This window comes from Diceros bicornis, chromosome 27, assembly GCF_020826845.1.
Source record: "Diceros bicornis minor isolate mBicDic1 chromosome 27, mDicBic1.mat.cur, whole genome shotgun sequence".
Classification (NCBI taxonomy): Eukaryota; Metazoa; Chordata; class Mammalia; order Perissodactyla; family Rhinocerotidae; genus Diceros; species Diceros bicornis.
In genome coordinates, this window is record NC_080766.1 from 43,870,295 (window position 1) to 43,898,200 (window position 27,906).

The 27,906-nt window shown below is 54.9% G+C and overlaps 1 protein-coding gene across 18 annotated transcripts in view; it reads left to right on the forward strand.

The window, feature by feature from the left end:
* TRPM2 (transient receptor potential cation channel subfamily M member 2) overlaps positions 1-27,906 on the forward strand; it is a 58,706-nt gene that overhangs the window by 23,753 nt on the left and 7,047 nt on the right. For 7 of the 18 annotated variants that reach the window (XM_058523232.1, XM_058523231.1, XM_058523230.1 and 4 more), the window contains 19 exons: positions 2,378-2,480; positions 5,878-5,999; positions 6,235-6,588; positions 9,470-9,574; positions 10,188-10,317; positions 11,182-11,327; positions 12,169-12,281; positions 12,748-12,961; positions 13,724-13,842; positions 14,453-14,585; positions 15,024-15,195; positions 19,546-19,729; positions 21,338-21,519; positions 21,793-21,925; positions 23,639-23,726; positions 25,485-25,572; positions 26,254-26,411; positions 27,184-27,260; positions 27,570-27,671. In XM_058523232.1, coding sequence (XP_058379215.1) covers positions 2,378-2,480; positions 5,878-5,999; positions 6,235-6,588; positions 9,470-9,574; positions 10,188-10,317; positions 11,182-11,327; positions 12,169-12,281; positions 12,748-12,961; positions 13,724-13,842; positions 14,453-14,585; positions 15,024-15,195; positions 19,546-19,729; positions 21,338-21,519; positions 21,793-21,925; positions 23,639-23,726; positions 25,485-25,572; positions 26,254-26,411; positions 27,184-27,260; positions 27,570-27,671 — 2,723 coding nt within the window. Of the gene's footprint in view, positions 1-2,377; positions 2,481-4,173; positions 5,566-5,877; positions 6,000-6,234; positions 6,599-9,469; positions 9,575-10,187; positions 10,318-11,181; positions 11,533-11,559; positions 12,095-12,168; positions 12,282-12,747; positions 12,962-13,723; positions 13,843-14,452; positions 14,586-15,023; positions 15,196-19,545; positions 19,730-21,337; positions 21,520-21,792; positions 21,926-23,638; positions 23,727-25,484; positions 25,573-26,253; positions 26,412-27,183; positions 27,261-27,569; positions 27,672-27,906 lie in introns of those variants that run through there. The other 11 variants (XM_058523236.1, XM_058523240.1, XM_058523241.1 and 8 more) reach the window with 11 other exon arrangements.

Below are 27,906 nucleotides of genomic sequence, written 5' to 3' on the forward strand. Positions count from 1 at the left end.
TCAGCCGCACTCTGAACCCCGAGGGCTGCGGCTCACCCATCACCTGACCTCTGTTTCCTGGTGGGATTCCCTGGAGGGGCAGTTGGTGCCTCTCTCATCCTTGGTTCCCCGACAGTAAGTTGTGGCTAACAAAGTAATCAGGGTCTGTATCTTTCATCCAGCTCCATGAACGATAAACCAGGTTGTAAAAACTCCGGGAAATTCAAAGTTTTAAGTGCCTGATGTGTGAGTCTGTGGGTCAGCTTGGCTCCGACTGTGTCTAATTTTGGGCCATATGCGTGGCCCATGCCCACCAGCCAAAGAGCACAGGGACACACCTGAGTTGACCGAGTGGCGGGAGGACATTCCCTTTGGGGTCCCTGGGTGTGGGAGAGGCTGGGGAGGGTTGAAGGTGGGGGCTCGTTCTGGATGGGGTGGGGGCAGTTATTTGGGTGTCTTGTGGGTGGCACAGTGACTTTGTTCTTTTCGAGGCTTATTGTGGTCTCAGAGTTAGATACGGCTGTTCTGTGGGATGGTTTTCACCATGAGCATTGGGTCAGTTTGTGAGACACAGAGGTCTGGCTGTGAGAGCCAGCTCCATTCCAAACTTCAGGGCTGCTTTTCCTCCTGGTAGCCACAGGGACTTGGCAGGCGGGCCCTGGGGCCTCTCCTTAGCTAGTTCATCAATTATTCAGGCGGTTCTCAGAATGGAATCTAACCCATTGTTGTCAAAGGTGTCTTTTTTTAGTCCGCTCTCTGTTGCCAAGTCAAGGCCCTGAAAACGTGTTTCATACACTCAGTCTTAGGCTGAGGGGGTGACCCATCGTTGTTCTTCTTGTTCAGTGGGAGGGGACCCCAGCCCCATAGTCATGATCAGTGATTCATTCAGCAAACCTCAGAGCATGGGTCTACACTGTGGGTGGGTGACAGGGCGAACAGAAGGGGGCCTTTTCCTCAGATGCTGCCATTGGTGGACCTGGGTATCAGCCATGGGAGTCTCAACGCGGCCAACACCGCATGGCTGTGTGTCAGGAGGAACTTGTGTGCCTTCTCTCAGCATTCCTTTTCTTGTCTGTAAAATAGGGATCATTAGTACTTAAACTCAAGATGGGCCGAGATCATCTGTGCAGAGTGCTCAGTATTGTGTCGGCAGATTCGCACTCGGAAAGTGATAGCTACTCTGTCATGAATGTCTATTAAGCTGGGTTAAATTCAGGAGACATTTTGGCTGGAGACAGGGGTGGGGTTGGGGAGGGAGACCAGGGGGTATTTGGAGTTGACGTGAAAGCTGGACCCCGAGGGATGGGGAACGATTGAGGTCTTAGAGTGGAGGTGGGTGCGTGAGGGTGCCCTCTGGGTGGGGAGTTGACTGTGCAGAGGCATGGGCAACATGGCTGGGCTGGGGGAGGAGGCGGGAAGGCAGATGAGGCTGGGTGTGGCCGGCCTGGGGAGCTAGGCCTTTGGAAGCCATGAGGAACTGTGGAAGGCTCACCCTGGGGTGAAGGGGTTATGGGAGCAGTGACTGGGAGCAGGCATAGCAGCTGGGAGACAATGTGACAGGTGATAGATAAGATAGATAGACAGATAGATAGGTGATAGATAAATAGATGATAGATGAGAGTAGATAGCGTGGGTAGGTAGCTAGATATATAGACAGGTAGGTAGGTAGATAGGTAGGTAGGTGGGTGGATGATTGGATGGATGGGTGGATGGGTGGGTGGGTGGGTGGATGGATGGATGGGTGGGTGGATGGATGGATGGGTGGATGGATAGATGAATGGATGGGTGGATGGATGGATGGTTGGGTGGATGGATGGGTGGATGGTTGGATGGATGGATAGATGGGTGGATGGATGGGTGGATGCATGGATAGATGGATGGGTGGATGGATGGGTGGATGGATAGATGGATGGATGGATGGGTAGATGGATGAGTGGATGGATGGGTGGATGTGTGGATAGAGGGATGGGTGGATGGGTGGATGGATGGATAGGTGGATGGGTAGGTAGGTAGGCAGATAGATAGGTGGTCAGGCAGGTAGGCAGGTCGGGGAAGGCAGGGCCTGGGAGGGAGGACCAGGGGGAGAAGTCCTAAGTTAAGTAGCACTGGGCGTTCAGCAGATACTGCCTCATGGGCCAGGTAAAGATTCTTTACACTTGGGTTGTGTTTTCTGCTCAGCATACGACTGGAAAACATTGTGTATTTGGTCCTTACTCATCTTCATCTTCACCGTCCAGAGTGTAGAGAGGCGAGGTGGTGGCCCTGGCCACACGGACAGGCAGCACTCATGCCCAGGGCTCTGGCTTTGTGTTTGGGGCCTCCTTTCTCCCAGTGCCCTTGGAGGAGGCAGGAAGCCCACTGGTCACCACGTACCTCACTTGGGGAATGTTTGTTGCAGATCCAAGACATTGTCCGGAAGCGGCAGCTGCTGACCATCTTCCGGGAAGGCAAGGATGGCCAGCAGGATGTGGATGTGGCTATCCTGCAGGCCTTGCTGAAAGGTGAGGGTCAGGCAAAGTGGGGCCGGGGGAGAAGCGAGAACAAGGGCACTCAGGACCCTGAGTCTGGAGGAGCCGAAAATACCACCCCTGGGCCAGACGCACTGGTCAGAGGGTGTCTGGCGGTGCCCCTCACACTCCTGCTGGGTAAGTGGGTGCCCTGTCGCTGATGGTGGGGTGCAACCTCCTTTCTCCAACTCATCTTCTTGACTGAAATTTGAGCACAGCCGCACTAATTTATCCCTCCATGGTCGTCGTAGTTTCTCATAAAGTTTCTGGGTAGAAAGAAAGCACTTTGGAGGTCCCCTCCTGACTTCCTATGCTTCGACCTGTGCTTAAACTTCCGTGCCTCCAGTGCAGGAGAGTCCAAACGCAGGGTGTCCTTGTGAGCAATCAAGCTGGGGTGTTACTGCTCTTGGGGGACTTCTTAGTTTGGCTGCTGCCCTCTGGCCCATTCTCCATGGGCCCACACTTCCCCGTTCCCTCTTCTAGGGGAAGTAACGCTTCTCTGCCCTTCCTCTATGGTTTCAACATGGCTGAGAACATCCCCGATGCTGGGGACACCGCCCCCAGGCAGACCCAGATGGCAGAGGAGGAAGCTTTTGTGGTAGAGGGTCAAATTACCTTTATTTCTGTATATCCATTCCATACTCCTTTTACTGACAAAAAGACTGGATATTGTGCATAAAACCTCACATTACCAATGAGGTGGTTAAAACTAAGACTAGAGACTTCTGTTTACAGGCCTCTGTCCAGGGAGATGCCCGCTCCGATAGAGAGGAGCTGGGAAGAGGTGGTTCAGCAGAATCAGAGCAGCTCCCTCTCTGCTACCGCAGAGGGATGTGCAGGCGTGCCGGCTGGGTCAGGGGCTGTGACTTGCCACCATGGTGGACCCCGACTTCCCCGCCAGCAAGGACACCGAGGGCCGGGGAAGCTGCGTGCGTATCCAGATGAAGACCAGGGCCCGAGGGTGTTCCTGACTTGGCCCTGAAGCTGTTCTGTTTACAGATGGGGCTGTGAAAGCATCTGTCTCTTCTTTGCTTTCTTCTCTGAGCAACCAAAGGAGCGAGAAGAGGGATACCAGGCAGCCTGTGTCTGGCGGAACCTGAAGCTGCCGTGGCCCAAGAAGGCAGTGACAAGGGGCTGGTGGGAGCACTGAGTCTGACCATCAGTGCACAGCACTGGGAGGGGGAAGGACCCTCGCTCGCGGCCTGGGGTGGACCCCACAGGCGTGGGGCGCCGAATCCCAACGGCCTGTGCTTTCCGATTCTGCTGTTGCAAAGTTCGGGAAAAAGCTGTGGAATCGTGACTGCTCTGGGGCGAGTACTGAGCGGGAAGGGGCGTGACGGTGCCTCTGGGGAGCTGGAATGCTGCCTAGCGTGGTCTTGGTGGTGGTTGTGCAGGTGTAGATAGTAAAAAGTCGTCGGGCTGTGCATTTAAGATTGGTGCACTTTAGAGGTCTGCTATCCTCAGTAGAAAGTCTTAGGAAGATGGTTTTGGCATGGCTGCGTGTTGTGGTTCCTCCCATGTGTTCAGGGTGCAGGGAGAGAGAGGTGATGAGGGTCCTGCAGAGAGAAAGAGAGCATCTATTTCTGGAAGCAAACACAATGTAATGGGTTGTAATTGGTTGCTTAGGGGAAAGGGAGTGGGCCTCGGGGGTGGGAGAAAGGGACTCTCTCCTTAATGTATGGGTATATATGAAAATATTTATGTGTATAGAAATATATACATATATGATTTTCCAATATCAGCCCTTTTTAAAAATCAACTTTATTGAGGTATAGTTTATGTACGGTACCCCCAGTCTAAGTTTACTGAATTTCAACAGGTGTGAGCACCCGTGTGCCCACCAGAATCCAGATACAGGACAGTCCCCTCACCCCAGAAAGTTCTCTCGTGCCCGTTTGTAGTCAAACCTCCCTCCACTCCACCTAGCAACTGTTGATCTGCTTTCTGTCACTATAGATCGGTTTTACCCGTCCTAGAAGGTCACCTAAATGGAATCGTACACTGCGTGTTCTTTGGTGTCTTTCTGCTTCTGCTCGGGGCACTGTTTTTGCGGCTCCTCATGTGTTGCTTGTCTCAGAACTCTGTTCCTTTTTACCGTGGAGTAGCATTCTGTCTGTGAGGATCCACCACAATGTGCTCTTCCCTTCCCGTGTTGATGGACATTTGGGTTGTCTCCAGTTTGGGGCCATTACGAATGAAGCTACTATTTGCTTTCATTTCTCTTGAGTCCACATCTAGACGTGGAATTACTTGTTCTTTATGGTAAGTGCATGTTTAACTTTATAAGAAACTGCCAAGCTGTTTTCCAAAAAGATCCTAGCATTTTACCTCTCTGCCAGCCCGGGACGCGAGTTCTAGCTGCCTTCATCCTCGCCAACAGTTGGTGTTGTCAGTCTTTTACACTGTAGCCATCCTACTGGATGTGAAGGATATCTCAGTGTGCTTTGAATTTGCGGCTCCCCGTTGACTAATGATGGGGAGCGTCTTTTCCTGGGTTTGTTGGCCATTTGTATGTCATCTTGGGGAAGTGTCTTTCAGATCTTCTGTCCACATGGACTTGGTTCTTTGTCTTATTTTTGAGTTGTACGAGTTCTTGATATGTTCTGACACAAATCCTCCATCAGGTACCCGTGCTGGGGGTATTTTCTCTGGGTTCACGGCCTGCTTTTGTATTTCCTTCAAGGTGTCTTTGAAGAGCAGAAGGCTTAAACTTTAATGCAGTTTAATTCATCAGTTTTTTCCTTTATGGTTCATGTTCTGTGCATGCCAAGGACTCCTTGCTTGCCCCCTGGTTGCAGACACTTTCCTCTGTTTCACTGTAGAGGCTCTATAGGCACAGCTTTCTCACTCAGGTCTGTGACCCACCTCAGATTCACTTTGTGTGTGGTGTGAGGGACAGGCCACTGTTCTTTTTTTTTCTTCCCGGAATAACAACCCATGTTCGAAGATGTTAAACCGAAAGAGAAAGCAGAACTAGTCAGAAAAAATGCTTTTCTAGGACCGGGTGAGGTGGCGGTTTTGCAATCCAGGCAAATCAGAAAGTGAGATGGCTGGAGCAGCTGTCACTTTGGATGTTGATGTAAACATGCCTGCCTTTTAGTGACCCGTGTTGTCTTCTACTTGACCGGGAGGTGGGGATGGTGCAGGGGAAGTGGGGCTGAGCCGAGGGGTGACCGAAACCCAAAGATTCTCTGGTTCTAACACTGTGTGTGTGTGTTTGGGGGGGGTGGTTTGCAATTGAGCACTGATTTACTCCATTAAAATTATCGAGACCTGTGGGTTGGTGACGGATCCCTCCCTCTCTGACTGTATTAGATGGCAGGGGTGCTGATGGGAGGTGGCTTTGAGACCCAGATGGAAACCCCCCTGACGCGTGTGCTTTCTCCTGCAGCCTCTAGGAGCCATGACCACTTTGGCCACGAGAACTGGGACCACCAGCTGAAGTTAGCAGTGGCGTGGAATCGTGTGGACATTGCCCGGAGTGAGATCTTCACTGACGAGTGGCAGTGGAAGGTAAGGCTTCTGGGGGCTGCCCTGTGGAGGGATGTGTTGGGCCCACATGAATCACTAGGACAGGCCCCGGAGGGTAGCCTCTGTCTATATCCCAGCCCTTCCCTTGGTGGAGCGCGACCTGGGAGTTCCAGCCTTCCTAAACCGAGACAGTAGTCTTGTCTCCAGGGACACTGAGATCAGGATTACGCGAGGCAATGACCAAACTCAATGGGCGCCCCTTGGTACCCTCTTTCAGCCTTCAGAGCTGCATACCATAATGACGGCCGCCCTCATCTCCAACAAGCCTGAGTTCGTGAAGCTGTTCCTGGAGAATGGGTTGCAGCTGAAGGAGTTTGTCACTTGGGACACCCTGAGCTCCCTGTACCGGAACCTGGACCCCTCCTGCCTGTTCCAGTACAAGCTGCAGAAGGTGCTGGCCGAGGATCCCGAGCACCCGACCGCCGTGCCCGCCGACCCCCGAGTGCATATGCACTTTGTGGCCCAGGTGTTGCGGGAGCTCCTGGGGGACTTCACGCAGCCGCTGTACCCCCGGTTCCGGCCTTACGACCAGGTGCGGCTCACGCTTCGCGTGCCGCATGGCAAGCCCAACGTGCGTGCTGGTAACGTGGCCCCCGCCAGGCTTGGCTTGTGTGTGGGCAGGGCTGGTTCCTAGTGTGGCCTCTCTTCCTGGTTGGCAGATGGCTGCCTTCTTACCATGTCCTCACAATGGCTTTTCCTCTGTGTGTGCTCTGGTGTCTCTTCCTTTTCTCATAAGGGCACCAGTCCTATTGGATCAGAGCACCACCCTATGACCTCCTTTAACTTAATCACCTCCTTAAGGCCCCTATTTCCAAATGTAGTCGCAATGGGTGTTAAGGCTTCAACACATGAATTTTGGAGGACACAGTTCTGTCCATAACATTCCACTCCATGGCCCCCCAAAATTCATGTCCTTCTCACATGCAAAATACATTCATTCCACCCCAACAGCCCCAAAGTGTTGACTTGTTCCAGCCTCAACTCAAAGTCTAAAATCCAAAGTCTCATCTAAGTATCGCCTGATTCAGATGAGGGTGAGACTTGAGGTGCGTTCCTCCTGAGGCAGATTCCCCTCCAGCTAGGAACCTGTGAAACCAGGCAAGTTATGGGCTTCCAGACACAGCAGTGGGACAGGAAAGGATGCACACTCCCATCCCGAAGGGAGAAATCAGAAAGAAGGAAGGGGCGATGGGTTCTAACAAGTCCCAAACCCATTAGACCTGAAGGCTCGAGATACTCCTCTTTGGCTTTATGTGCCCTCTGGGCCTGCTGGGGCAGCACTATCACCCCCATGGCCCCAGGTGGTGGCCCTCCCTGCAGCACTGAGCAGTGGCCTTGCCCCTTAGGCACTGGTGGTGGCATCCTGGCCCAAGGAGGAAACTAGTCCACCTATTGGATTCTGTTCCTTTAGACAACAGAAAACTATTCCCTCACAGTTCTGTGGAATGTAAGTCTGAGATCGAGGTCCTGGCAGGGTAGGTTTCTAGTAAGGCTTTTCTTCCTGGCTTCTCCTGTGCGCACGTAGAGAGCAAGCTTTCTGTGTCTCTTCCTCTTCTTATGAGGACACCAGTCCTATCCGATCAGGGCCCCACCCTATGACATCATTTAACCTTAATCACCTCCTTAAAGGGTCTGTCTCCAAATACAGTTGCGTTAGGGGCTGGGGCTTCGACATATGAATTTTGGGGGATGCAGTTCAGTCCATAACTCTCTCTTTCTAAAAATTTCAAATGGTACAAAAAGTTATGCAGGGAAAATGACCTCCTTAATTCCCTGTATCCCTAGCCCTGCTCCCCAGATGTAGTTGGCTTTTCATGTAGTCAGGTCAGAATTTTCAACCTTTATCCGTGTGAGATGCCCCGTATGTGCATTACAACAACAGAAGGAGAGGGGATTTTCTGCTCTCATCCTTATTTGATGGATACCTGTGACATCCAATGTTAAGTACAATGCTGGTGTTTGCATATGTATTTATGTTAGAGAGTATCCATCTCCCGATTCATTCAAGTTTTACAAAACGAAGCCTCGGTGCTGAGTTTTGTCAGATGCTGTTTAAGAAACTGAGCTGCTCTTTTTCTTTGACCTATGAATTTGGTGAATTATTTTCGTAGATTTCCTGATAGTGAAATGTTTTTATTCCTGTTTTGAATCTCATCTTGATTGCCAGGTAATGTGTTTAATATGATGCTGGATTCTGTTGCCAATATTTTCGAGGTTTTTGCATTAGAATGTTTAAGCCTTTGTTTGTAGTTTGATTTGGCAGCTGTATTTGTCAGGTTCTGGTATCAATTTTGTGTTAGCCTTATAAAATCCGTTGGGCAGTCTTTCCTCTTTCTCTGCTCTGGAACAGTTCATGTGGTTGGAATTCACTGCTTCTTACAAGCTCAGCAGACTCCCCTGTGAGTCCATTGGGGCCTGGTGCCTTTTTGGGTAGTAGCTCTGATAACTTTCTCAGTTTCTTTCCTGACGATTTCTGTTTATGTTTTCTGCCTGTTTTAAGATCAGATTTGGTTTTGTTTTTTTTCTTGCTAGAAAATGACCTACTTCTTTCAGGTCTTCAAATCTGTCCGTTGTCCCATTGATCCCTGAGAAGGACGTGGTTGTGGCTTGGTTTTATGTATTCACAGTTCTGCTCTTCTTGATTCCAGTGTATTTAAGACACCTGGTTGGAATGTGCTTAAGAAGGTCCGGAGTGAAACCTTATACTTAACCATGTCTGTAATTTGAGAAGATGAACTAATTTTTTTTTTTTTATAAAGACAAGCCTTCAGGAAATTTCTAAAATCACTTAAGGAAAGTGCAGTTTTGTGTGTGATGTGGGAAATGTGTTCCCTCTTCCGGGAATTGTTTCCAGAGTGTCTGAGTACTTGTTTATTTATGATCGGCCAGGAAGCCTGGTTCTTGTGTCGTTACGTATAGTGAGTATTTCTGGGGCCCAGGTGCCCTTCCGCTGACAGGTAACCTCATTGTCCATCAGCGGCTCTTTCTTGTTGGCCTTTTCTGTAGGAGACACTGTGTAGGTTACCTGAGGAGCTCACAGCCATGAATCTACTGATAGACTCTGTGTTAGAATTTTACTTCATAGAAAAAGCCTTTGATGCCATCAGATAAGACTCAAGAACCTTGAGCTGCCTGATATGTAACAAGAGTCTATAAATGTTAGTAAAGGAGTTAGCTGGGTATTCCACTTTCTGGATGTTTCTACATGTCTCCAGAGTGATGGTTTTTAAAGCCCTAGTGTGCGTGGCAACTATCTAGGGTGTTGTTGAAAATGCAGGTTGTGGGGCTTGCCCTCCAGGAGCAGTGATTCTGAGAAGGTGCGGGGCTGGGCCCAGGACCTGCACCCCTAACAGGCCCCCTGGGGAGTCTGATGCCAGTGGGGACCTAGGTAGGGGCTCTGACTATCCACTGCTCACCAGATGTAGAGAGTGAGTCCCCAATCTCTCTATAAGGATTCATCAGGTGATGCTGCCTTCAAAAGGGACCCAGCCCGTGATCTTCTCATTTGGGCCATCGTCCAGAACCGCCGCAAGCTGGCAGAAATCATCTGGGATCAGGTAACCAGACTTGCTTCCTGGCACACACAGCTATGGGGTGCACCTTATGGCGCCCCGAGATGGAAAGGCCAAATGCAGATTCCCAGGCTCTGACACCAGCCCCTCGTCCTGGGCCAGTGCTTCCCTCTGACCCAAGCAGTGCCTTCTTTGAGATTTTCTCAGCCCCTTCTGGTGCCTGGGACTGGCAGTGCCACCGAGGCAAGGTACCCTGAGCTTGGATGGGGACATGCATGGGCCTGGTCCCGTTTCCTCCCTTCGGGGTGCCCTCTGCCCCTCAACCCCATGCCTGGGGTTGACCAGATGCCCAGGGAGTGCTGGAACTTGTGCCCATAGGGCTGTGCTGATACCCTGTGTCCAATCTGTGTTCTGGGTGGGCACAGGGGCCGCTTGGTAAGCAGACCACTCCCACTGGCCAGTGCAGGAGACTGGGCCACCAGTAAGGGCTTACATGCTGATGTGGGGGACCCAAATGGTTTCTGCAGACAGGGACCACCACAAGTCATCACCCAGTGGCCTGTGTGTCCCGAGTCTCTGCTTTCATCTGCCTGGCAGTGTGGCAGGGGTTCCCTGGGCTGGACCATCCAGGCCCTCACTGGCTTCCTCCGGGCCCCAGAGTCAGGAGTGCATTGCTGCGGCCTTGGCCTGCACCAAGATCCTGAAGGAGCTGTCCAAGGAGGAGGAGGACACGGACAGCTTGGAGGAGATGCTGGCGCTTGCTGATGAGTATGAACACAGAGCCATCGGTGAGTTCTGCAGGGTGGCGGTCTCGGACCACAGCTCAGCTCCTCGTGTGTCACTCTGGGGTCCTCCTCCTGGGTCTCAGCCCCTCATGTCACCCTGTGTCACCCTGGGGTCCTTGGCCCAGGTCTCAGCCCCTCAGTCACCCTATGTCACCCTGGGGTCCTCGTGCAGGTCTCAGCCCCTCAGTCACCCTGTGTCACCCTGGGGTCCTCATCCAGGTCTCAGCCCCTCAGTCACCCTGTGTCACCCTGGGGTCCTCCTCCTGGGTCTCAGCCCCTCATGTCACCCTGTGTAACCCTGGGGTCCTTGGCCCAGGTCTCAGCCCCTCACGTCACGCTGTGTCACCCTGGAGTCCTTGTCCAGGTCTCAGCCCCTCATGTCACCCTGTGTCACTCTGGGGTCCTCGTCCAGGTCTCAGTCCCTCACGTCATGCTGTGTCACCCTGGGGTCTTCATCCAGGTCTCAGCCCCTCATGTCATGCTGTGTCACCCTGGGGTCCTCCTGGGTCTCAGCCCCTCATGTCACCCTGTGTCACCCTGGGGTCCTTGGCCCAGGTCTCAGCCCCTCACGTCACGCTGTGTCACCCTGGGGTCCTTGTCCAGGTCTCAGCCCCTCACGTCACCCTGTGTCACCCTGGGGTCCTCGTCCAGGTCTCAGCCCCTCACGTCATGCTGTGTCACCCTGGGGTCCTTGTCCAGGTCTCAGCCCCTCACGTCATGCTGTGTCACCCTGGGGTCCTCGTCCAGGTCTCAGCCCCTATTGCTGTCCAGGCTGTGCCATCTGGAGAGGCCACACTCTGACACTGTCCCCAGGTATCAGTGACTGGGACTCTGCTCCTGTGACATGGATCTTCCTTCTCCGTGCAGGAGTCTTCACCGAGTGCTACCGCAAGGATGAAGAGAGAGCACAGAAACTGCTCGTCCGAGTGTCCCAGGCCTGGGGGACGACCACCTGCCTGCAGCTGGCCCTGGAGGCCAAGGACATGAAGTTCATGTCCCACGGGGGTGTCCAGGTGACTTTCTGAGGGCCTGCTTCCAGAAACAGCCTCCCGTGGTGCTGTTGGGCCGGATGCAGCCTCCCACTCACAGAGATGGCACACGTGTTCACGAGCTTTGGGTCCCTCAGGGACCCAGGGATAGCACTGGCCGGTCGGTGGCGTGAGCAGACCCAGCAGACCCTCCCGCCTCCCATTTTGCTGATGAGGAAATTGACTCTAAGTGAGAGGGGGTGGTGGTCACGAAGGCGTGGCTCACGTCAGCCCCCCGACCTGGGGCCTGGGGAAGGATCTTCGGGAGGGGGCAGGGCCTCCTCCTGGAGTGCCAAGGGCAGGGGCCTGGTGTTGCCTCCATGCCCACGGCAGGCCTGGCACGTGGCAGGTGCCCCTGGGATGCCAGCACTTCCTTGGAGCACGGCTTCATGTCCATGCAGCACCATCGTGTGCCGGGCTGTGCCTGGGCCTGGGGACGTGGTGGGGAGGAGTCCTGTCCCCCCCCATCCCCCTGACACACACATGAACAGCTTAGAGGGGCCAGCTGATGAGAGCTGGGGTCCTGCAGCTACGGTGGGAGGAAGACGGGCTCTGGAGCGGAAGCCCTGAGTTCGAGCCCTGTCTCTCTGCCACTTGCCTCTGGGACACCCTGGCCGGGCTCTGCCCACCTGGAGCCTCTTCCTCAGCAGGCAGAGCACCTGTCCTGTGCTGCCCACTGCATCTCAGAGAGCGCTGTGCTTGAGCCCCTGGAGTCCCTTCGCCCAGAGCAGACGCGTCATTCACTCTTAGGGGTGGGTTGCAGGGGGCGCAGGGTCAGGGTGGGGTGCGGGTGCCGCCCGTCACGAAGCCACTCCTCTGTCCGCAGGCCTTCCTGACCAAGGTGTGGTGGGGCCAGCTCTGCGTGGACAATGGGCTCTGGCGGGTGATCCTGTGCATGCTGGCCTTCCCGCTGCTCTGCACCCACCTCATCTCCTTCAGGTGCCTGCTGGCTGTGGGGCTGCGGGCGGGGCCAGGGGCTTGAGACCTTCGTTCCCCAATGCCCTCACTGGGGGCAAGTCACACGTGTCCTTATGGCTGCGACTGGATGTTAGAAGGGTAGAGATGCTTGTGGGCAGGAGGCAGAGGGAGGGGCCCCACCTGTGTGAAGCCCCCAGCACTGACCTGCTTGCGCTGACCGCCCACTGTGCCCCGAGCACCCACCGTGGCCTGAGTGTTTGTCACAGCCCTTACAGAGCCAGAGCCCAGGGCTCTGTGGGGTCCTCCCTTTGTAGGGCCACCTGGTTGAGCCCCTCTGTTGTAGCTGTGTGTGCGGGGTCAGTGGCGCACGGACTTAGCCGCGTCCCGGTCCTCCCTTCTCTGCCTCGTGACCCCGGGCGCCTTGCCCGCCCAGCTGTGCGGGCGGCTGAGGTCCTCCGTGCTGCCTCCCCCGTGCCCCCCCCCGCAGGGAGAAGAGGCTGCAGGCCGTGAGGGGCCTGCTCCGCGTCCGTGCCTTCTTCAGCGCGCCTGTGGTCATTTTCCACGTGAACATCCTGTCCTACTTCCTCTTCCTCTGCCTCTTCTCCTACGTGCTCATGGTGGACTTCCAGCCCACGCCCTCGCACTGCGAGTACGTCATCTACTTCTGGCTCTTCTCCCTCACCTGTGAGGAGTTGCGGCAGGTGTGGCTCCCTCCCTCCCTCGCTGTGATCCCCGGTTCCTCCCGCCCACCCTGGGAGCACCCACTTGGGCACGTTCGCACGGTGGGCCCTGGCCCCCTTAGTCCACACTGCATCAACACCACCGCCTCCTGTCCTCCTGTCGGGCCCGGGGCCTCACGGTTGCCAGGAAGGAGGTGCGGCCGGGCTGGTGGCGTCGCACTGGCTCTCCTCTCGCTGGCCGTGTGGCCTCCTGCAGCCAGAGTCTCTCAAGGAGGCGGGCAAAGCTCTGTGCCCTGAGCCCCGGCCTCACAGCTGGACGTCCCAGACCAGAGGGCGCACCCTCCTCCCCGATCTGTCCTGAGGTCCCAGGGAAGGGACCTGGGTGTTCCCGTGGGGCCTCCTGCCCGCACCATCCCCGCAGCTGCCGGGGTCTGGGGTCTGGTACCTGGAGGAGGGTGTGGGGACTCCTGCCAGGCAGGCCAAAAGGGACTCCCACGGTGCTCCCCAGGGTCCCACCCTCCTCCCAGGGCTGCTGCAGGAGGCAGGAACAAAGCTCCTGTGGAGGGCGGCTGGCTCCTGGCCGTGGGGAGGGGGCTCTCCCACAGCACACGCCTTTGCCTACTGAGCAGGGCTGGGGTCAGGGCGGCCTCTCCTGCCCTGATCCCGGGGCCATGGGAACCCGTCCCCTCCACACCCAGCTGCCCCCAGGAAGGAGCAGTGTCTTCACTGCCGTTGGTGATGAGTGACTGACAGCACAGGCCTCCCTAATGCGTCTCCTCGCAGCTCTTCTATGACCCTGACGGGTGCGGGCTGAGGAAGAGGGCCTTCTTGTACTTCAATGACTTCTGGAATAAACTGGACATCATTGCCATCTTGCTCTTCATAGTAGGACTGACCTGCAGGTGAGTGGCCGTGCATCTGCCCACCTTCTCCCCTGGAGGTGCCCCTCCTGACCGAGGCAGCAGCCCCCACAGGGGTGGGCTCGGGACTGGGGTTGTAGCTGGCGCCGCCGGGCAGGCTGAGCTCCTATGAATGCATTGGTCGTCTGTCCAGTGGGCGACGCTGTGAACCCCGGGGACTGCTGGAGGAGATGCGAGAGCTCCTTGTCACCTCAGAGGACTGCCCACATACAGGGGGCATCGTCCCAGCCTGGTGGCTCCCTCCCGCAGTGGCCCCAGGCCTTTCCACTGCTCCTTAAGGCCATCTGTGTCTGCTGGGCCATGGTCCCCTTTCTCCTTGGAGCGAGAGGGACCCAGCCCAGCCTCCTGGTTCCCAGGATGCCCTCAAGGCCTGGCTACCCTGCCTGAGGCTGGGCTTCTGGACCTTTCTGGAGAACGCCTCCACTGAGGCTCTGGCCCCGAGCTCACACCCAGTTTTTAATACTTCTGGGTCTGGGGCTGCCAGAGCCCTTTGCCTCCAAGGGCCACACGTGGACTCGGGCAGGTGAGCGGGCGGCTTGAGACAGGCCCTGGGCAGCCAGCTGAGGGGGTCCCTGCTTCTGCCCGGGGCCAGGCTCATACCAGCGTTGCTGTACACCGGGCGCGTCCTCCTCTCTCTGGATTTCATCATGTTCTGCCTCCGTCTGATGCACATTTTCACTGTCAGTAAGACACTGGGGCCCAAGATAATCATCGTGAAGCGGATGGTAAGTGGATGAGGGGGCCCCTGGTGCCAGTTGCAAGTGAGGCGCCCCAGGGCTTAAGCACACCCCTAGTTTCCATGTCTCTGCTTTGCCCCTGGGGCTTCCACCCCCTGGCATGCCTGTCTCCGGTCTTTGCCTGTGTGTCGCCTCTTCCAGGCAGCCTTCCCTGATCTCCCCAACTCATTCCTGATCCCTGTTACAGTTCCTGTCACTCCCATCTTTGGGTCACGGTCACATCCGACCTCTCCTACACCTCGCAGGGTGCCCAGGACCTCGTTAGGGTATGGGGACAGGCCCAGGGCTGACCCCCAGAGCTCCTGGCTCCACGAGTCCACACCGTGGGCATCTCCCTCCACTGCAGGGTACACAGGTGGAGTCCACCTGGGGGCAGGGAGAGCACTGGGGGTGTGTGCAGCTGCAGTGGGTCCCCTGTCTCTGCAGATGAAGGACGTCTTCTTTTTCATCTTCCTGCTGGCGGTGTGGGTCGTGTCTTTCGGGGTGGCCAAGCAGGCCATCCTCATCCACAATGAGAGCCGGGTAGACTGGATCTTCCGGGGGGTCATCTACCAGTCATACCTCACCATCTTCGGGCAGATGCCGGCCTACATCGACGGTAGGAGGCCCCACCCCAGCATGGGCTCCTGCAAGCTCACAGGAGACTGGGGAGGGCTGGGCGGGCCTTTTGCACTTGCTCGGCACTGCCCCGGGGGCAGGAGCTCCAGGGAGAAAGAGACAGGTGTGTGCGCTGCCCTGTTGATGGGAGAGGGCGTCACTTGGGGTGGGGGAGCCTGAGCTGTACCTTGCAGCTGGCGGAGATCCCAGGTGGGCCGAGGGTGTGGCCCAGGGAGGTGGACGCATCAGCTGACAGCCCCTCCCCAACACTGAATGCACCCTATGCCTTCCCTTCCGCGCACCCCAGTCAGAAATGACTTCCTCCTTCTCTGGGTGGAGAGAATACTTTTCGTATACTGAGTTTTTCCTTTTAAACAGCTTCGTTGAGATATAAGTCTCATACCATAAAGCTCACCTGTATAAAGTGTATGCTTCAGTGGTTTTATGTGTATTTACAGACTCTAATTTTAGAACATTTGTATCACCCCCAAAAGACACTCCATGCCCATTAGCAGTTACTCCCCATTCCCCCCTCCCCTCAGCCATAAGGAACCTCTAATCTACTTTCTATCACTATAGAATATGCCTTTTCTGGCCATTTCATACAAATTGGATATTGTAATATGTAGTCTTTTGTGTCTTGCTTCCTTTATTTAGCATAATATTTTCAGATTTACCCATATTGTAACCTGTATCATCTTCAACTCCTTTTTATGGCTGCGTAGTATTCCACCACGTGGATTGACCATATTTATCTACCCCTTCACCAGCTGGTGAACCTTTGAGTTGGTTCCACTCTAGCTGCTATGAATCACATTGCTGTGAGCAGTAATTGATAAATTTTTGTGTGAGACATATGTTTTCATTTCTCTTGGATGTGTACCCAGGAATGGAACTGCTAGGTCATATGATGACTCTGCTTTAACTTTTTGAGAAACTACCCAACTGTTTTCCACTGCAGCTGCAGCATTTTACAGCTGACACTTGTTATCATTTGTCCTTTTTGATTCCAGCCATCCTAGTGGGTATGCAGCGGTATCTCATCGTGGTTTTGATTTGCATTTCCCAGATGGCTAATGTTGAGCATCTTTTCACGTGCTTACAGAGCCATTTGTATGTCTTCTTTGGAGAAATGTCTATTCTTATCTTTTGCCCATTTTTCAAGAGAGTTATTTGTCTTTTTATTATTGAGTTGTAAGAGTTCTTTACATATGGATACCAGTCCCTTGTTGGATATATGGTTTGCAAATACATTCTGCCATTCCGTGGGTTTTCTTTTCACTTTCTTTATGTTGTCCTTTGAAGCACAAAAGTTTTTAATTTTGATGAAGTTCAACTTCTCAATCTCTTTTATCCTTCGTGCTTTGGGTGTCATAGTAAGAACCCATCCCCTAACCCAAGGTCACGAGGATTTATGCCAATGTTGTTATTCTAAAAGTTTTATAACTTAGCTCTTACTTCTGGCCTTTGAGCCATTTAAGTTAATTTTTGTATATAGTGTGAGGTAAGGGTCATTCTTTTGCATGCAAATATCCAGTTGTTCCAGCACCATTTTTTGAAAAGACTATTCTGTCCCCGTTGAATTGTCTTGGCACCCTTGTCAAAAATCAACTGACCACGAACAAAAGGGTTTATTTCTCAGCTCTCAATTCTATCCCACTGATGCATGTGTCTGTCCTTGTCAGCACCATACTATCTTGATTAGCGCAGCTTTGTAGTAAGTCTTGAAGTCAGGAATTACAGAACGAGTCCTCCAACTTTCTTCTTTTTCTGGATTGTTTTGACCTCTGAGTTTTCTTGGGTCCCCATGAATTTTTAGATCAGCTTATCAATTTCTCTAAAAAAGGCATCTAGGATTTTGACTGTGAATATGAGATGTCTTTCCACTTAGCTCTTTAATACCTTTCACCAATATTTTGTAGTTTTCAATGTATAATTGTGCTACTTTTGTTAAATTTATTTTCTAAGTGTTCTATTATTTTTCATGCTACTGTAATAAAATTGTTTTATTAATTTCATTTTTGGGTTGTTTATTGCTAGTGTATAAAATACACTATATTTTGTATATTGATCATGTCTCCTGAAACCTTGCTGAACTTATTTATTAGTTCTAAGAGTTTTTTTTGTGTGTGTGTGTGAGGAAGATTAGCCCTGAGCTAACATCTGTGGCCAATCCTCCTCTTTTTCCTGAGGAAGACTGGCCCTGGGCTAACATCCATCCCCATCTTCCTCTACTTTATATGGTATGCTGCCACAGCACGGCTTGATGAGCAGTGTGTATGTCTGCACCTGGGATCCAAACCCATGAGCCCCGGGCCGGCGAAGTGGAGCGCACGAACTTAACCACTACACCACCTGGCCGCCTCCTGTTAGTTCTAAGAGTTTTTTAGTGGATTCTTTGGGATTTGCTATGTACAAGATTATGTCATCTGAAATAGAGGTAGTTTTACCTGTTCCTTTCAATCTGGGTGCCTTTTCTTTCTTTTTCTTGCCTGATTATCCTGGCTAGAGCCTCTGGTACACTGTTGAACAGAAGTATCAAGAACAAACATCTTTATCTTGTTCCTGATCTTAGGGGGGAAGCTTTCAGTCTTTCACTATTAAGTACAGTGTTAGCTGTGGGTTTTCTGTAAATGTCCTTGATCAGGTTGAAGAAGTTCCCTTCTCTTCCTAGTTTCTTGGATGTTTTTATTATGAAAGGGTGTTAGATTCTGTCGAATGCCTTTCCTGACATCCACTGAAATGTTCATATGGTTTTTGTTCTTTGTACTATTAATATGGTGTATTACATGAATTGATTTTTGGATGTTAAATCAACTCTGCATTCCTGGGATGCAGCTCACAGGGTCGTGGTTGTATAATTCTTTCTTTATGTTGCTAGATTCAGTTTGCTAGCATTCAGTTGAGGATTTTTGCATCTATAGTCACCAGGTATTGGCCTGTAGTTTTCTTGTAAGGTCTTTGTCTGGTTTTGGTATCAGGGTGATGCAGGCCTCATAGAATGAGTTAGAAAGTATTTCCTCCTCTTTTAAATTTTGGAAGAGGTTATGAAAGATTGGTTTTAATTTTTCTTTAAACATTTGGCAGAATTCACCAGGAAAGCCATCTGGGCCTGAACTTTTCCTTTGTGTGAATTTTCAAAATTACTAATACAATCTCTTTACTTGTTATGGGTCTAAATATATTTTCTATTCTTCAGTCACTTTTGGTAGTTTGTGTCTTTCTGGGAATTTGTCCATATTTCTAAGTTATCTAATTTGTTAGCATACAGTTTTTGTAGTATTTCCCTGTAGTTCTTTTTATTTTTGTAAGATTGGAAGTGATGTCCTCTCTTTCACTTATGATTTTGTAATTTGAGCCTTTTCTTTTTTTTCTGATCAGTCAAGCTAGAGGGTTGTAATTTTGTTGATCTTTTCCAAGAACCAAATTTTGGTTTTGTTGCTTCTTTATTGTTTTTGTATTCTCCATTTCATTTATTTGCATTCTAATCTTTACTATTTCCTTCCTTCTCCTTGCTTTGGGTCTAGTTTGCTTTTCTCTTTTTAGTTCACTAAACTGGACGGTTATGTTATCAATTTCAGTTCTTTTTAATATAGTTATTTATAGCTATCATAGTCAGTTTCTATCTTAGGAACTTAGTAACACTTTAAAAAAATGTATTTGATTATATGGTCATATATTTGAAATAGTGTGCACCCATTGTTGCAGAATTTTAAAATTCAAGGTAAGAATAGAGAAAAATGTTATCCATAACCCCACCTCCCTGAGTTAACTACTCTTAATCCACTTAGTACGTTTCCTTAGAGGTTTTTTACGCGCGAGCTGAATATTTATCTATGTCTTATTGTATTCCATGTCGTTTCCTCTTCCACAAATGTGGGACTGTATTTTCACAAGTGGGTTTGTGATTGCCTGTTCCTGATGTCCGCCCATTCCCTCTGCTGCATTTCTCCTTTCTCATGTCCCCCTTCTCTTGTGATTGTTGTTGTTTTTTCTCTTTTCGAATTCTTTCCCACCGTGTTGGGCTCCTGGGTTGGGACCTGGGTCTCAGCGATGGCGGTAGCCCCAGTGCCTCCTGGTGCCAGCCCTGCCTGGGGCCCAGGAGGTGCCCTGGAGGGGTGGCTGGGTCCTGGGCAGGGGCACGTGCCAGTCTGGGTGCTCCTGGAGCTCCCCTTGGCACTGTACCCCCTGCCCGCAGAGGATGCCCAGGGGTGGACGGACCCCCTTCTCTGGGGCTGAGCTGACCGCTGAGGTCCCCCAGATGTGCGGGCATCCAGGCCTGGGGGATCCTCATTGCCCGAGGGATCCTCATGACTCCGTGTGGCTTTCCTTGTCCTTGCCCCCCACCCAGGCGTGAACTTCAGCCTGGACGACTGCAGCCCCAATGGCACAGAGCCCTACAAGCCCAAGTGCCCGGAAAGCGACACCAACCTGCAGGCGCCTGCCTTCCCCGAGTGGCTGACAGTCATCCTGCTCTGCCTCTACCTGCTTTTCACCAACATCCTGCTGCTCAACCTCCTCATCGCCATGTTCAAGTGAGTGCCACGGGCACGCTGGCCCAGGCTGGGCACGCGCGGTGCGGCCAGAGCGTGAGCCTGGGGCCCCTGGTGCTCCGAGACGCCTAGCTCGGCCCAGCTGGAGCGTGCGCTGCCACTCTGCCTGGTCACTGGTGTGTCTGACCTGGGCCTTGCTGCTACAGGGACCAGCGGCGCAGGTGGTGCCAGCCTATGGGCTGTGCTGCATGGAGGCCGCGGGCTGGGGGCGCACCGAAGTCCCACTCCTCTCCGTTCCTGGGCTCCTTCCTGGGGTCAGTGGGGCTGCAGGGGGTGGGCTCCAGGTTCATGATCACGGAGCCGGCCTGCAGAATCACTGGGTGCCTCACGGGAAGTCAGCCTCCCCGGAGGGCCTCGGGGCGCAGCCGCATGCAGTGGGCAGCTTGGATTCCCGCCCAGGGAAAATCTTGGGAAACACATTGAGCTTCACTCCCTCTGTCCTTTCGGAGGAACTACTATTTCACAGGTTGTTTGTGGAGACAAGACAAGATCCTGAGGGTGAAAGGTTTTGGTGCAGGCCTCCCACTTTGCAGAGAAGGGGACCAGGCTGGAGGGGCAGAGTGTCTTGTCTGAGGTCATCTCTACATGTAGAGGAGCGCATGTCAGCACTTAACTAAAAATGCTCCTCTTGGGGGCCAGCCTGGTGGCATGGTGGTTAAGTTCTCTCGCTCTGCTTCGGCGGCCTGGGGTTCACAGGTTCGGATCCCAGGCGTGGACCTATGCACCGCCCATCAAGGCATGCTGTGGCAGGTGTCCCACATATAAAATAGAGGGAGATGGGCACAGATGTTAGCCCAGGGCCAATCTTCCTCAGCAAAAAGAGAAGGATTGTCAACAGATGTTAGCTCAGGGCTAATCTTCCTCACTAAAAAAAAGAAAAAAAATGCTGCTCTTATGATGCAGGACAGCCCGTGGAACCCGTGACCCTTGTGCAAATCCCTTAGTTCCTGATCTGAGTTGGCACCATTTCTCTGCCCCTTTTATCAGCTAAGTTGCTGAGGTTGTCACTTTCTGATTTAATGTGTGCGGGAACTGTGACATAGAGGCCAAAAGGGACCAGCAGGCAGGGGCTTTGCCCTGTATCGAGTAAAGCAAGTGCGGCTGCATTTCTGCACCACTGACTTCCACTTGGGAGGGCCTCTCTCACCTCAGATTCGGCTCTGTCGAGGTCTGTCTGCAAGATGACAAACGTGTGGAGAATAAATGCATCTGCCTGTCAAAGACACCGACCCTCCTGATTGTCAGACTCAACTGAAACTCCTTTTGGAGTTCAGCACCAGGACATTGTCCATCTCCCCCCAAACGTCCATTTTGTTTTATCCAGTAACGAAGTTTATAAAATCTAAAATCTAGATGTGCTTTGTTCTTCTCATCTTGCCTCTCAGGAGGCTCAGAATTCTGAGGCTGGCTGGTCAGCTCTCTTTTTCTGCATCTAGACTTGCCCTCCTGGGCGGTGTCTGCTTTTTATGGGCCATCATCTAGACACTCTGGGTATGATGTGGGCGTGTTCCCAGGAACCGTTCTTGTGCGTCTCACCGTACCACGTCTTGTCCTCCTCGGGTAACCTGTGCGTTCCTTGCCTCCTGCCAGCTACACGTTCCAGCAGGTCCAGGAGCACACGGACCAGATCTGGAAGTTCCAGCGCCACGACCTGATAGAGGAGTACCACAACAGGCCCCCGGCGCCGCCCCCCTTCATCGTCCTCAGCCACCTGCATCTCGTCGTCAAGAGGGTCATCCTGAAGATACCCGCCAAGCGACACAAGCAGCTCAGTAAGCCGACCCCTGTGCCGTCCCCAGAGCACGGTCCCAGCCACCGCAGGGAGCAGACGGGGGCTTGCAGGTGGGCCTGGCAGCTCGTTCTGGGATCCTGGGAGCTGGGTGGGCATGCAGACCACTCAGGCCATGACCTCCCCCAGCCTACTCGGGGGCGGGCTCCTCCTGCCGCTCAGGGAGCAGCCCCTCCCAGTGGGGCCCTGAGGTGGTCAGGGCCTCACGTGTCCTCCTCACGCAGAGCTCGGATCCCTCTGTCTGCTCCTCCCGCAGAGAACAAGCTGGAGGAGAGCGAGGAGGCGGCCCTCCTGTTCTGGGAGACCTACCTGAAGGAGAACTACCTGCAGAACCAGCAGTACCAGCAGCAGCAGAGGCCGGAGCAGAAGATCCAAGACATTAGCAATAAGTACGGGAGGTCAGGGCCGTCCTCCCAGGGAGACGCAGCAGCTCCCTGTGGTTCCGAGACCCAATAAGGACATAGCCCACCTGGGGGGGGCGGGGCGGCGCCTGGTCACCTAGGGCAGGAAGCCTCTGGGTCTTGGGCTGGACCTGTGTCCCCCAGCTGATCCTTGGCCTCTGGCTGCTAGGGAAGGCTGGGTCCACAGTGGGGAGGAGGATAAAGCCACCTGTGCTGGGGCTTCCTAGAGAGGCAGGGGTGGGACGGTCCCTGGTGGAGGGACCGGTGGGCCCACAGGAGGACGACTCGAGGCCTGGGAGGGTAAGCAGGGAGCTGGTTGGCACACAGCCTTGCTGCGGCTTTGCAGAGCCCAGCCTGGAGCTCAGCACACTCACACCGTCCTCCTGCTCTCCGTTCCTGCCCCCTGCTTCCTTCCAGGGTGCGAGCTTGGTGTTGGGGACAGATCTCTGCTCCCTTCTCTCCACCCTGCCCCTCAGCAGTGTGGATGCCAGCAGGGCCCTTGGGGCACAGATGTGGGGGTTTTGTCCTGTGGTCAGTGTGTGTCTCACTGTGGGCCCGGAGGAGGGAGGGGACACAGAGCCACCCAGATGTGCAGCTCCTGCCCTGGCCTGGAGGTTCCTGCAGGTCATGGAGGGGGCATCTTGGGGCCGCGGGGGAGCTGCCACAAGCCTGGGCTCTCTCCGCTCAGGCCAAGTGCCCCCTCCTTAGACACGGGCACCTGCCTGTCTGCGCCTCTCTCGTCTGTCTGTGTGATGGAGATGATGCGGGTATCCATCACCTGGAGGCTTTCCAGAACACAGTGGGAGCGAGCGTGTAAAGCCTTTGCACATCCTGTGCTGGAGACACAACTGGCACCCCGTCACCCTCGGTTGTTGTGGGCGCTGCTCTTACTGTCCCTGCTGCACGTCAGTGATGATGATGGCGCCCCGGCCTGGTCACCTTCTCCCCGTGGGTCGGGTGAGGAGCCCAGGCCCAGGGAGGCAGCGTGGCGCCATGGCCCCACAGCTTCGCGGGCTGAGCTGAGCCAACACCGCTTGTCAGCGTGACTGAGACCCCGGCCTGAACGCGCCCGGTCGCCTTCTTTCCAGTAGCCTCACAGCGGGTCCGCAAGGCTGACTGGGGACAGGAGGGGGTGGTTACGTGGCTTTTGTGGGATGAAGCAATGTGTGGTGGGAATGGAAGTAAACTCCTGGGCCCTTCATGAAAGCATTTCTCCCTTTTCCCTGGACAACCATTCAGTGTTCGTGGCCCCAGCTCAGCTTTCACTGGTTATTGAAGTGGTTGCTCCCTTTGTTACAGAAGAACGTGCTTGGCCGTTGGCACTGTAGGAGAGAGGAAGTAGAGGAACCCTGGGCATAAACAGATGAGAGTTCGAATGGATGTTCGGCCATGGAATTATTTTACCTGTAAAGATGGCAGGCCAAAATTGGGCGAAATTCCTGTGTTGCAGCAAAATAAGACAAAAACCAAACATTCCCAAAACAATAGCACTCTCCCCTCCTCCCTCCAAAACTCATGCTCGTTCTATACGGAAATGGATATCATAGGTACTTTCAAATCAGGGTGATGATGCCTGACATGGAGGCGGATGGCTGGGCTGCTGGGTCTGACACAGCTGTCCACCTGCAAACCAGCACCGTGTTTCTGCAGCATCCAGCCCCCCGAGGCCTGCCTGCTGGACTCAGCTCTGTGCTCTTGCAGGGTGGATGCCATGGTGGACCTGCTGGAAATGGAGCACGTGAAGCGGTCGGGCTCCGTGGAGCAGAGACTGGCCTCCCTGGAGGAGCAGGTGGGTTCCGGGCCCAGGCCTTGTGTCTGGGGTACAGATCCAGTGAGCCCAGCTGGTTACTTTGTGCTGCGGTGGCTTTGAGAATGAGCACTCTGGGAAAATGACAAAGACCCTCGTCTTTGGGGTGGGCAGCCGTCCCCAAGCGGAAGAGGCACTTTCATCGTCGTCCAGAATATTCCGCCAAATGCTTCCCTGGTTGAGCGCCACCCCACTGCACTGTGAGGTGTCCACACCCTGGGCCGGTCTGAGGGGCAGACTCTCGTCCCCTCCTCTGGCCTCCTCGGAGCTGTCCTCTGAGAGGGCTGCTGTTGCGGGCCTCCGTGCCCAGAACCTGGGAGGGGGCTGCTTTCTCAGGCTGCAGCTATGCTGGGAAGGAGGGAGTGTCACGGGGCAGCAGAGAAGCATTTGAACTCTGGTGGGTGACTGGGCGGGGGAGCAGCATCAGAAAGCCGCGTGTGGACGTCTCGGACCAGCCCCAGAAGAGAGGGTGGTCACCAGTACGCGATAGATGATGGCCTCCACCCAGCCCTCCCCCATCAGTGTCTGCTGACAGCTCCCCGATAGCCGGGCCACACCCACTGGGCTCCCAGCCCACAGGCTGTGACGGGCAGCCCTGAGCAGCCTCTTGTCCCAGAGCCAGTCCGTCGAAGGCCAGCTTGTGCCTAAGTGCTGCGAGGGACACTAATGTGTGTTAGTTCATTCATCCACCGATTCATTCATTCATTCATCAATCCATTAATCCATTCATTCCGTGTTTCCTGCACTCCTCTTCTGTGCCATGTCCAGGCTCTGCCTCGGGAATGTCAGGGTAAACAGGCATTGTCTCGCCCCAGGGGGCTCCCAGTCAGGGGGCACAGATATAAACATCCATTGTCACGGTGTGGTTCCATAAGCAGAGTGAGAAAGGTGGACGCCGGGCTGATGGTCAGGGAGGCCTCAGGCCTCCAGGACAATGTGGGGTGGACAGGGCAGAGGTCCAGTCCCCGCCTCTCTGTGTCCTTCCTGCTGGCAGGGCAGGGAGCCTCGAACCTGTGCCCCCACCGTGGGCCTGCTCTGGGTTCGGGCCCCAGGACCTGTGCTTTCTGACAAGAGCCCCTGCTGCCCACAGCGCCCCCACCAGCAGCACCTGAGCCCCCAGCTGTAACAGGAGCCTTGCTGTGCTGGGTGGGGGCAGGCCACTTGGCCCCCCCTGTTGGTGGGGCATCCACCGGCAGCCAGCTCTTTCCCTGGGGCCACTGCATGGGATGGGGGTGGGGGGTCTGCCCAGGCCTCCTTCTCCCCAGGGGTCTTGCCTTGCTGACACCCCCTGAAATGGCTGTGGCCACTGCCGAGCTGCATTCTCCTGGCACCTGTTAATCACAGATGGTTCCCACCGTCCCCTGTAGTTGAGCATGTTTGGCCTCCGGAAGTTTCTTTCCTCTGTGAGGAGCAAGAGCTGTGGGAAGCCTCCGAGGGTGGTCGTGTGTCCCTCTCTTCCCGCAGCTCAGACTTGTCTTACCGAGGCTTCAAGTTGGGTGGATGGCCTCTGGTGTGTCCAGTCCCGGCAGTCATTGTGTCTCATTGGCTGGTGCTGCTGCGACTCAGCAGCCATGACCCTGATGCTTGGATGCTGGCGGGTCATCGCAGCAGGACGGGCCCTCCCGGCAGTGCCCTTGCTGTTTCGGGGGCCGCCTGGGGAGCAGGTGGACAGGGGTGGGGGGGTGGGCATGCTGCGTGGGGCAGGTGTTGACCAAACCTTGTTCGGGACGTGCCTCCCAGGTGACCCAGACGGCCAGAGCACTGCACTGGATCGTGAAGACCCTGAAGGACGGTGGCTTTGGCTTGGAGGCAGACGTCCCCACTCTGGGTGAGTGGGTGGCCGTGCTAGCAGCTAGTCCTGCCGGCCTGTGTTCCTTTGAGTCTGGGGGTCTGTGGGAGGTGAGGCGGCTCGTGCTGGGCCTGGAGGAAGGCTGCAATTGCAGCTGTCTCTGAGCCCTGCAGGCCCAGCGCCTTGGGGAGCATGGCCTGCTCCACGGACACAGGTGCTGAGCACGGCTGAGCCCCTGACTTGACCAGGTTGGGGTACTCCAAGGGGAGGCCTGGCCCATGGCCCCCCGACCACCTGTGTGTCATGCTGCAAAGCGGGGCAGCTCTAGGAGATATCTGGGACCTAGTCATGTCAGTGGGGAGACAGAAAGGAAAGTCTGTTTTGCTAAATTTGCAGCCAGTCAACAAATGGGCACGAGGCACCTCCAGGGTGTGGCTGGCCCCAGGGGGCAGACGTGCCCTCCTTAACGGGATGGGCCTCTGTAGGGCCCGGGACTTGAGTTGCACAGGAGGCGGGTCCCTGGATCTCTGTCGTCCCAAGGCTGCAGTGCTAGGGGTCCTGGGGAGGGTGCCCCCTTCCGGGCTGGCATTCAACCTGGGTTCGAGGAGGTGGAGGCAGCCCAGTTTTGGGGAAAGGAGCATAGAGGACGCCCCTGTCCTGTGGGCCGGACACCTGAACTCCGGTCCAGTTTTGCACACGGCTCCATGTGGCTGTTCCCAGCATCCCAGAAGGCCTCGGAGGGGCAGGATCCTGAGCTGCACAGCAGGCAGGAGGAGGAGGACCCGGGTGACGCCCACCACGTGAATGCCCGGCACCTCCTCTACCCCAGCTCCCTCATCACGCGCTTCCCCGTGCCCAATGAGAAGGTGCCCTGGGAGGTGAGTGCCCATCCCCGCTGCGCTCCCCACCAGGCAGGGGCGACCTGTGTTCTGGGGGCGAGCAATCTTGCCCCGAACCCTCTGACACAGCTGGGCCCTGGGGTTAAGGACAGAGGTTCGGACCGTGGTTCCCGCCCACTGCAGCCTCACAGGGCATGTTGGACAGATGAGGAAACTAAGGCATGCAGGTCCACACAGCTAGAGGTGGTGGGGCTGGGATTGGCGCCTAGGGCACCTGGTGCCCCTCTGATCCTTGCACGGAGCCCAACGTGGCCAGGGGCTGCTCCCGCGGCCTATCGTTTGCCCTGGTACCTCTAGTCACCACACTTGTCCTAGTTCCCAGCGTCCCAGGTGAACAGTCGCTTCCCCCATTCCTGAATGCCAGATAAGTGAGAACATGGGAGGGAGAGAGATGGAGAGATGGTATCCGAGTGCCCCTCCCCCCAGACCTCTCTCTGGCCTTTCCAGAACATTCCAGGTGTTGCTTCAATTGCTTTCTCTCCAGGCTCTGCCAGTTGGAACCCTTCTCCCTCTAGAGTCCAGCTTAGACTCCTGCCCCTAGACCCCTTGGCCGGGTCCCCGGTGTGGCACGTGCTTCAGTTCGGCCGAGCTCAGAGCCACTGTGTGCACTTAGGGGATGGTCTTGGGGTCCTTGTCCGTGATGCTTTGAGGAGAAGGAGCTGCCCGCCCTCAGTCATCCTGGGTGTGTGGGCCCGAGCTTTGCACGGGGACGAGGTTAACAGTCTGAGGAAAATACCCCTGTTTTGTGCAGACGGAGTTTCTCATCTACAACCCGCCCTTTTACACGGCCGAGAGGAAGGACAAGGGCGTGGTGGACCCTGTGGGGAGGTGAGTGCTGCCTCACAGCGCCCCCCAGCAATTCCTCACGGCCCAGGCCGGAGGGTGAGAGACCGGCTGGGGTGCTCCAGAGTGACCGCTGGGAACTCACGCAGGCGAGGGTCTGCGTCCTGCCTGGACAGGGCCCCGTCCTCCCCAAAGGCCCGGGACACGCTGGGGAGGCCACGGCTGGGGGCGTCCGTGGCCCGGTGAGGGAGCCCTCTGGTCCTCTGCCGCGGGACTCAGCGGAGGCCTGTGGTCACCGCAGCCACTCTGCCTCTAACTTCTCCTGTCGGACTGTGACTTCCCGTCTCCCCTCAGTGCCCTGGAGCCCCTGTCCGGGATCCGCTACAATGCCGTGGATGGCCCCGTGGACCGCCGCAGCTCGCACGGCCCCTACGCTGTTCGGGACGGGCTCCCTCTGTGAGTGCGGCCCTGCCCCTGGCCACTGCGCCTTCGGGCCTTTGCTTCTGGGGTCAGGCTTCCTCTCTTGGCAAACTGGGCGTTTTTCTGATTAAAAAAAATATATATATGGAAGAAAAGAAACATCAACTTAAAGTGTTTCCTAGCCCCCCCATGGAGAACCCTCCTCTGCGGCCTCCCCGGGCACGGTGGGGACGGGGAGGGCATGGACTTGACCCAGCTGGCCGAGGTGCTT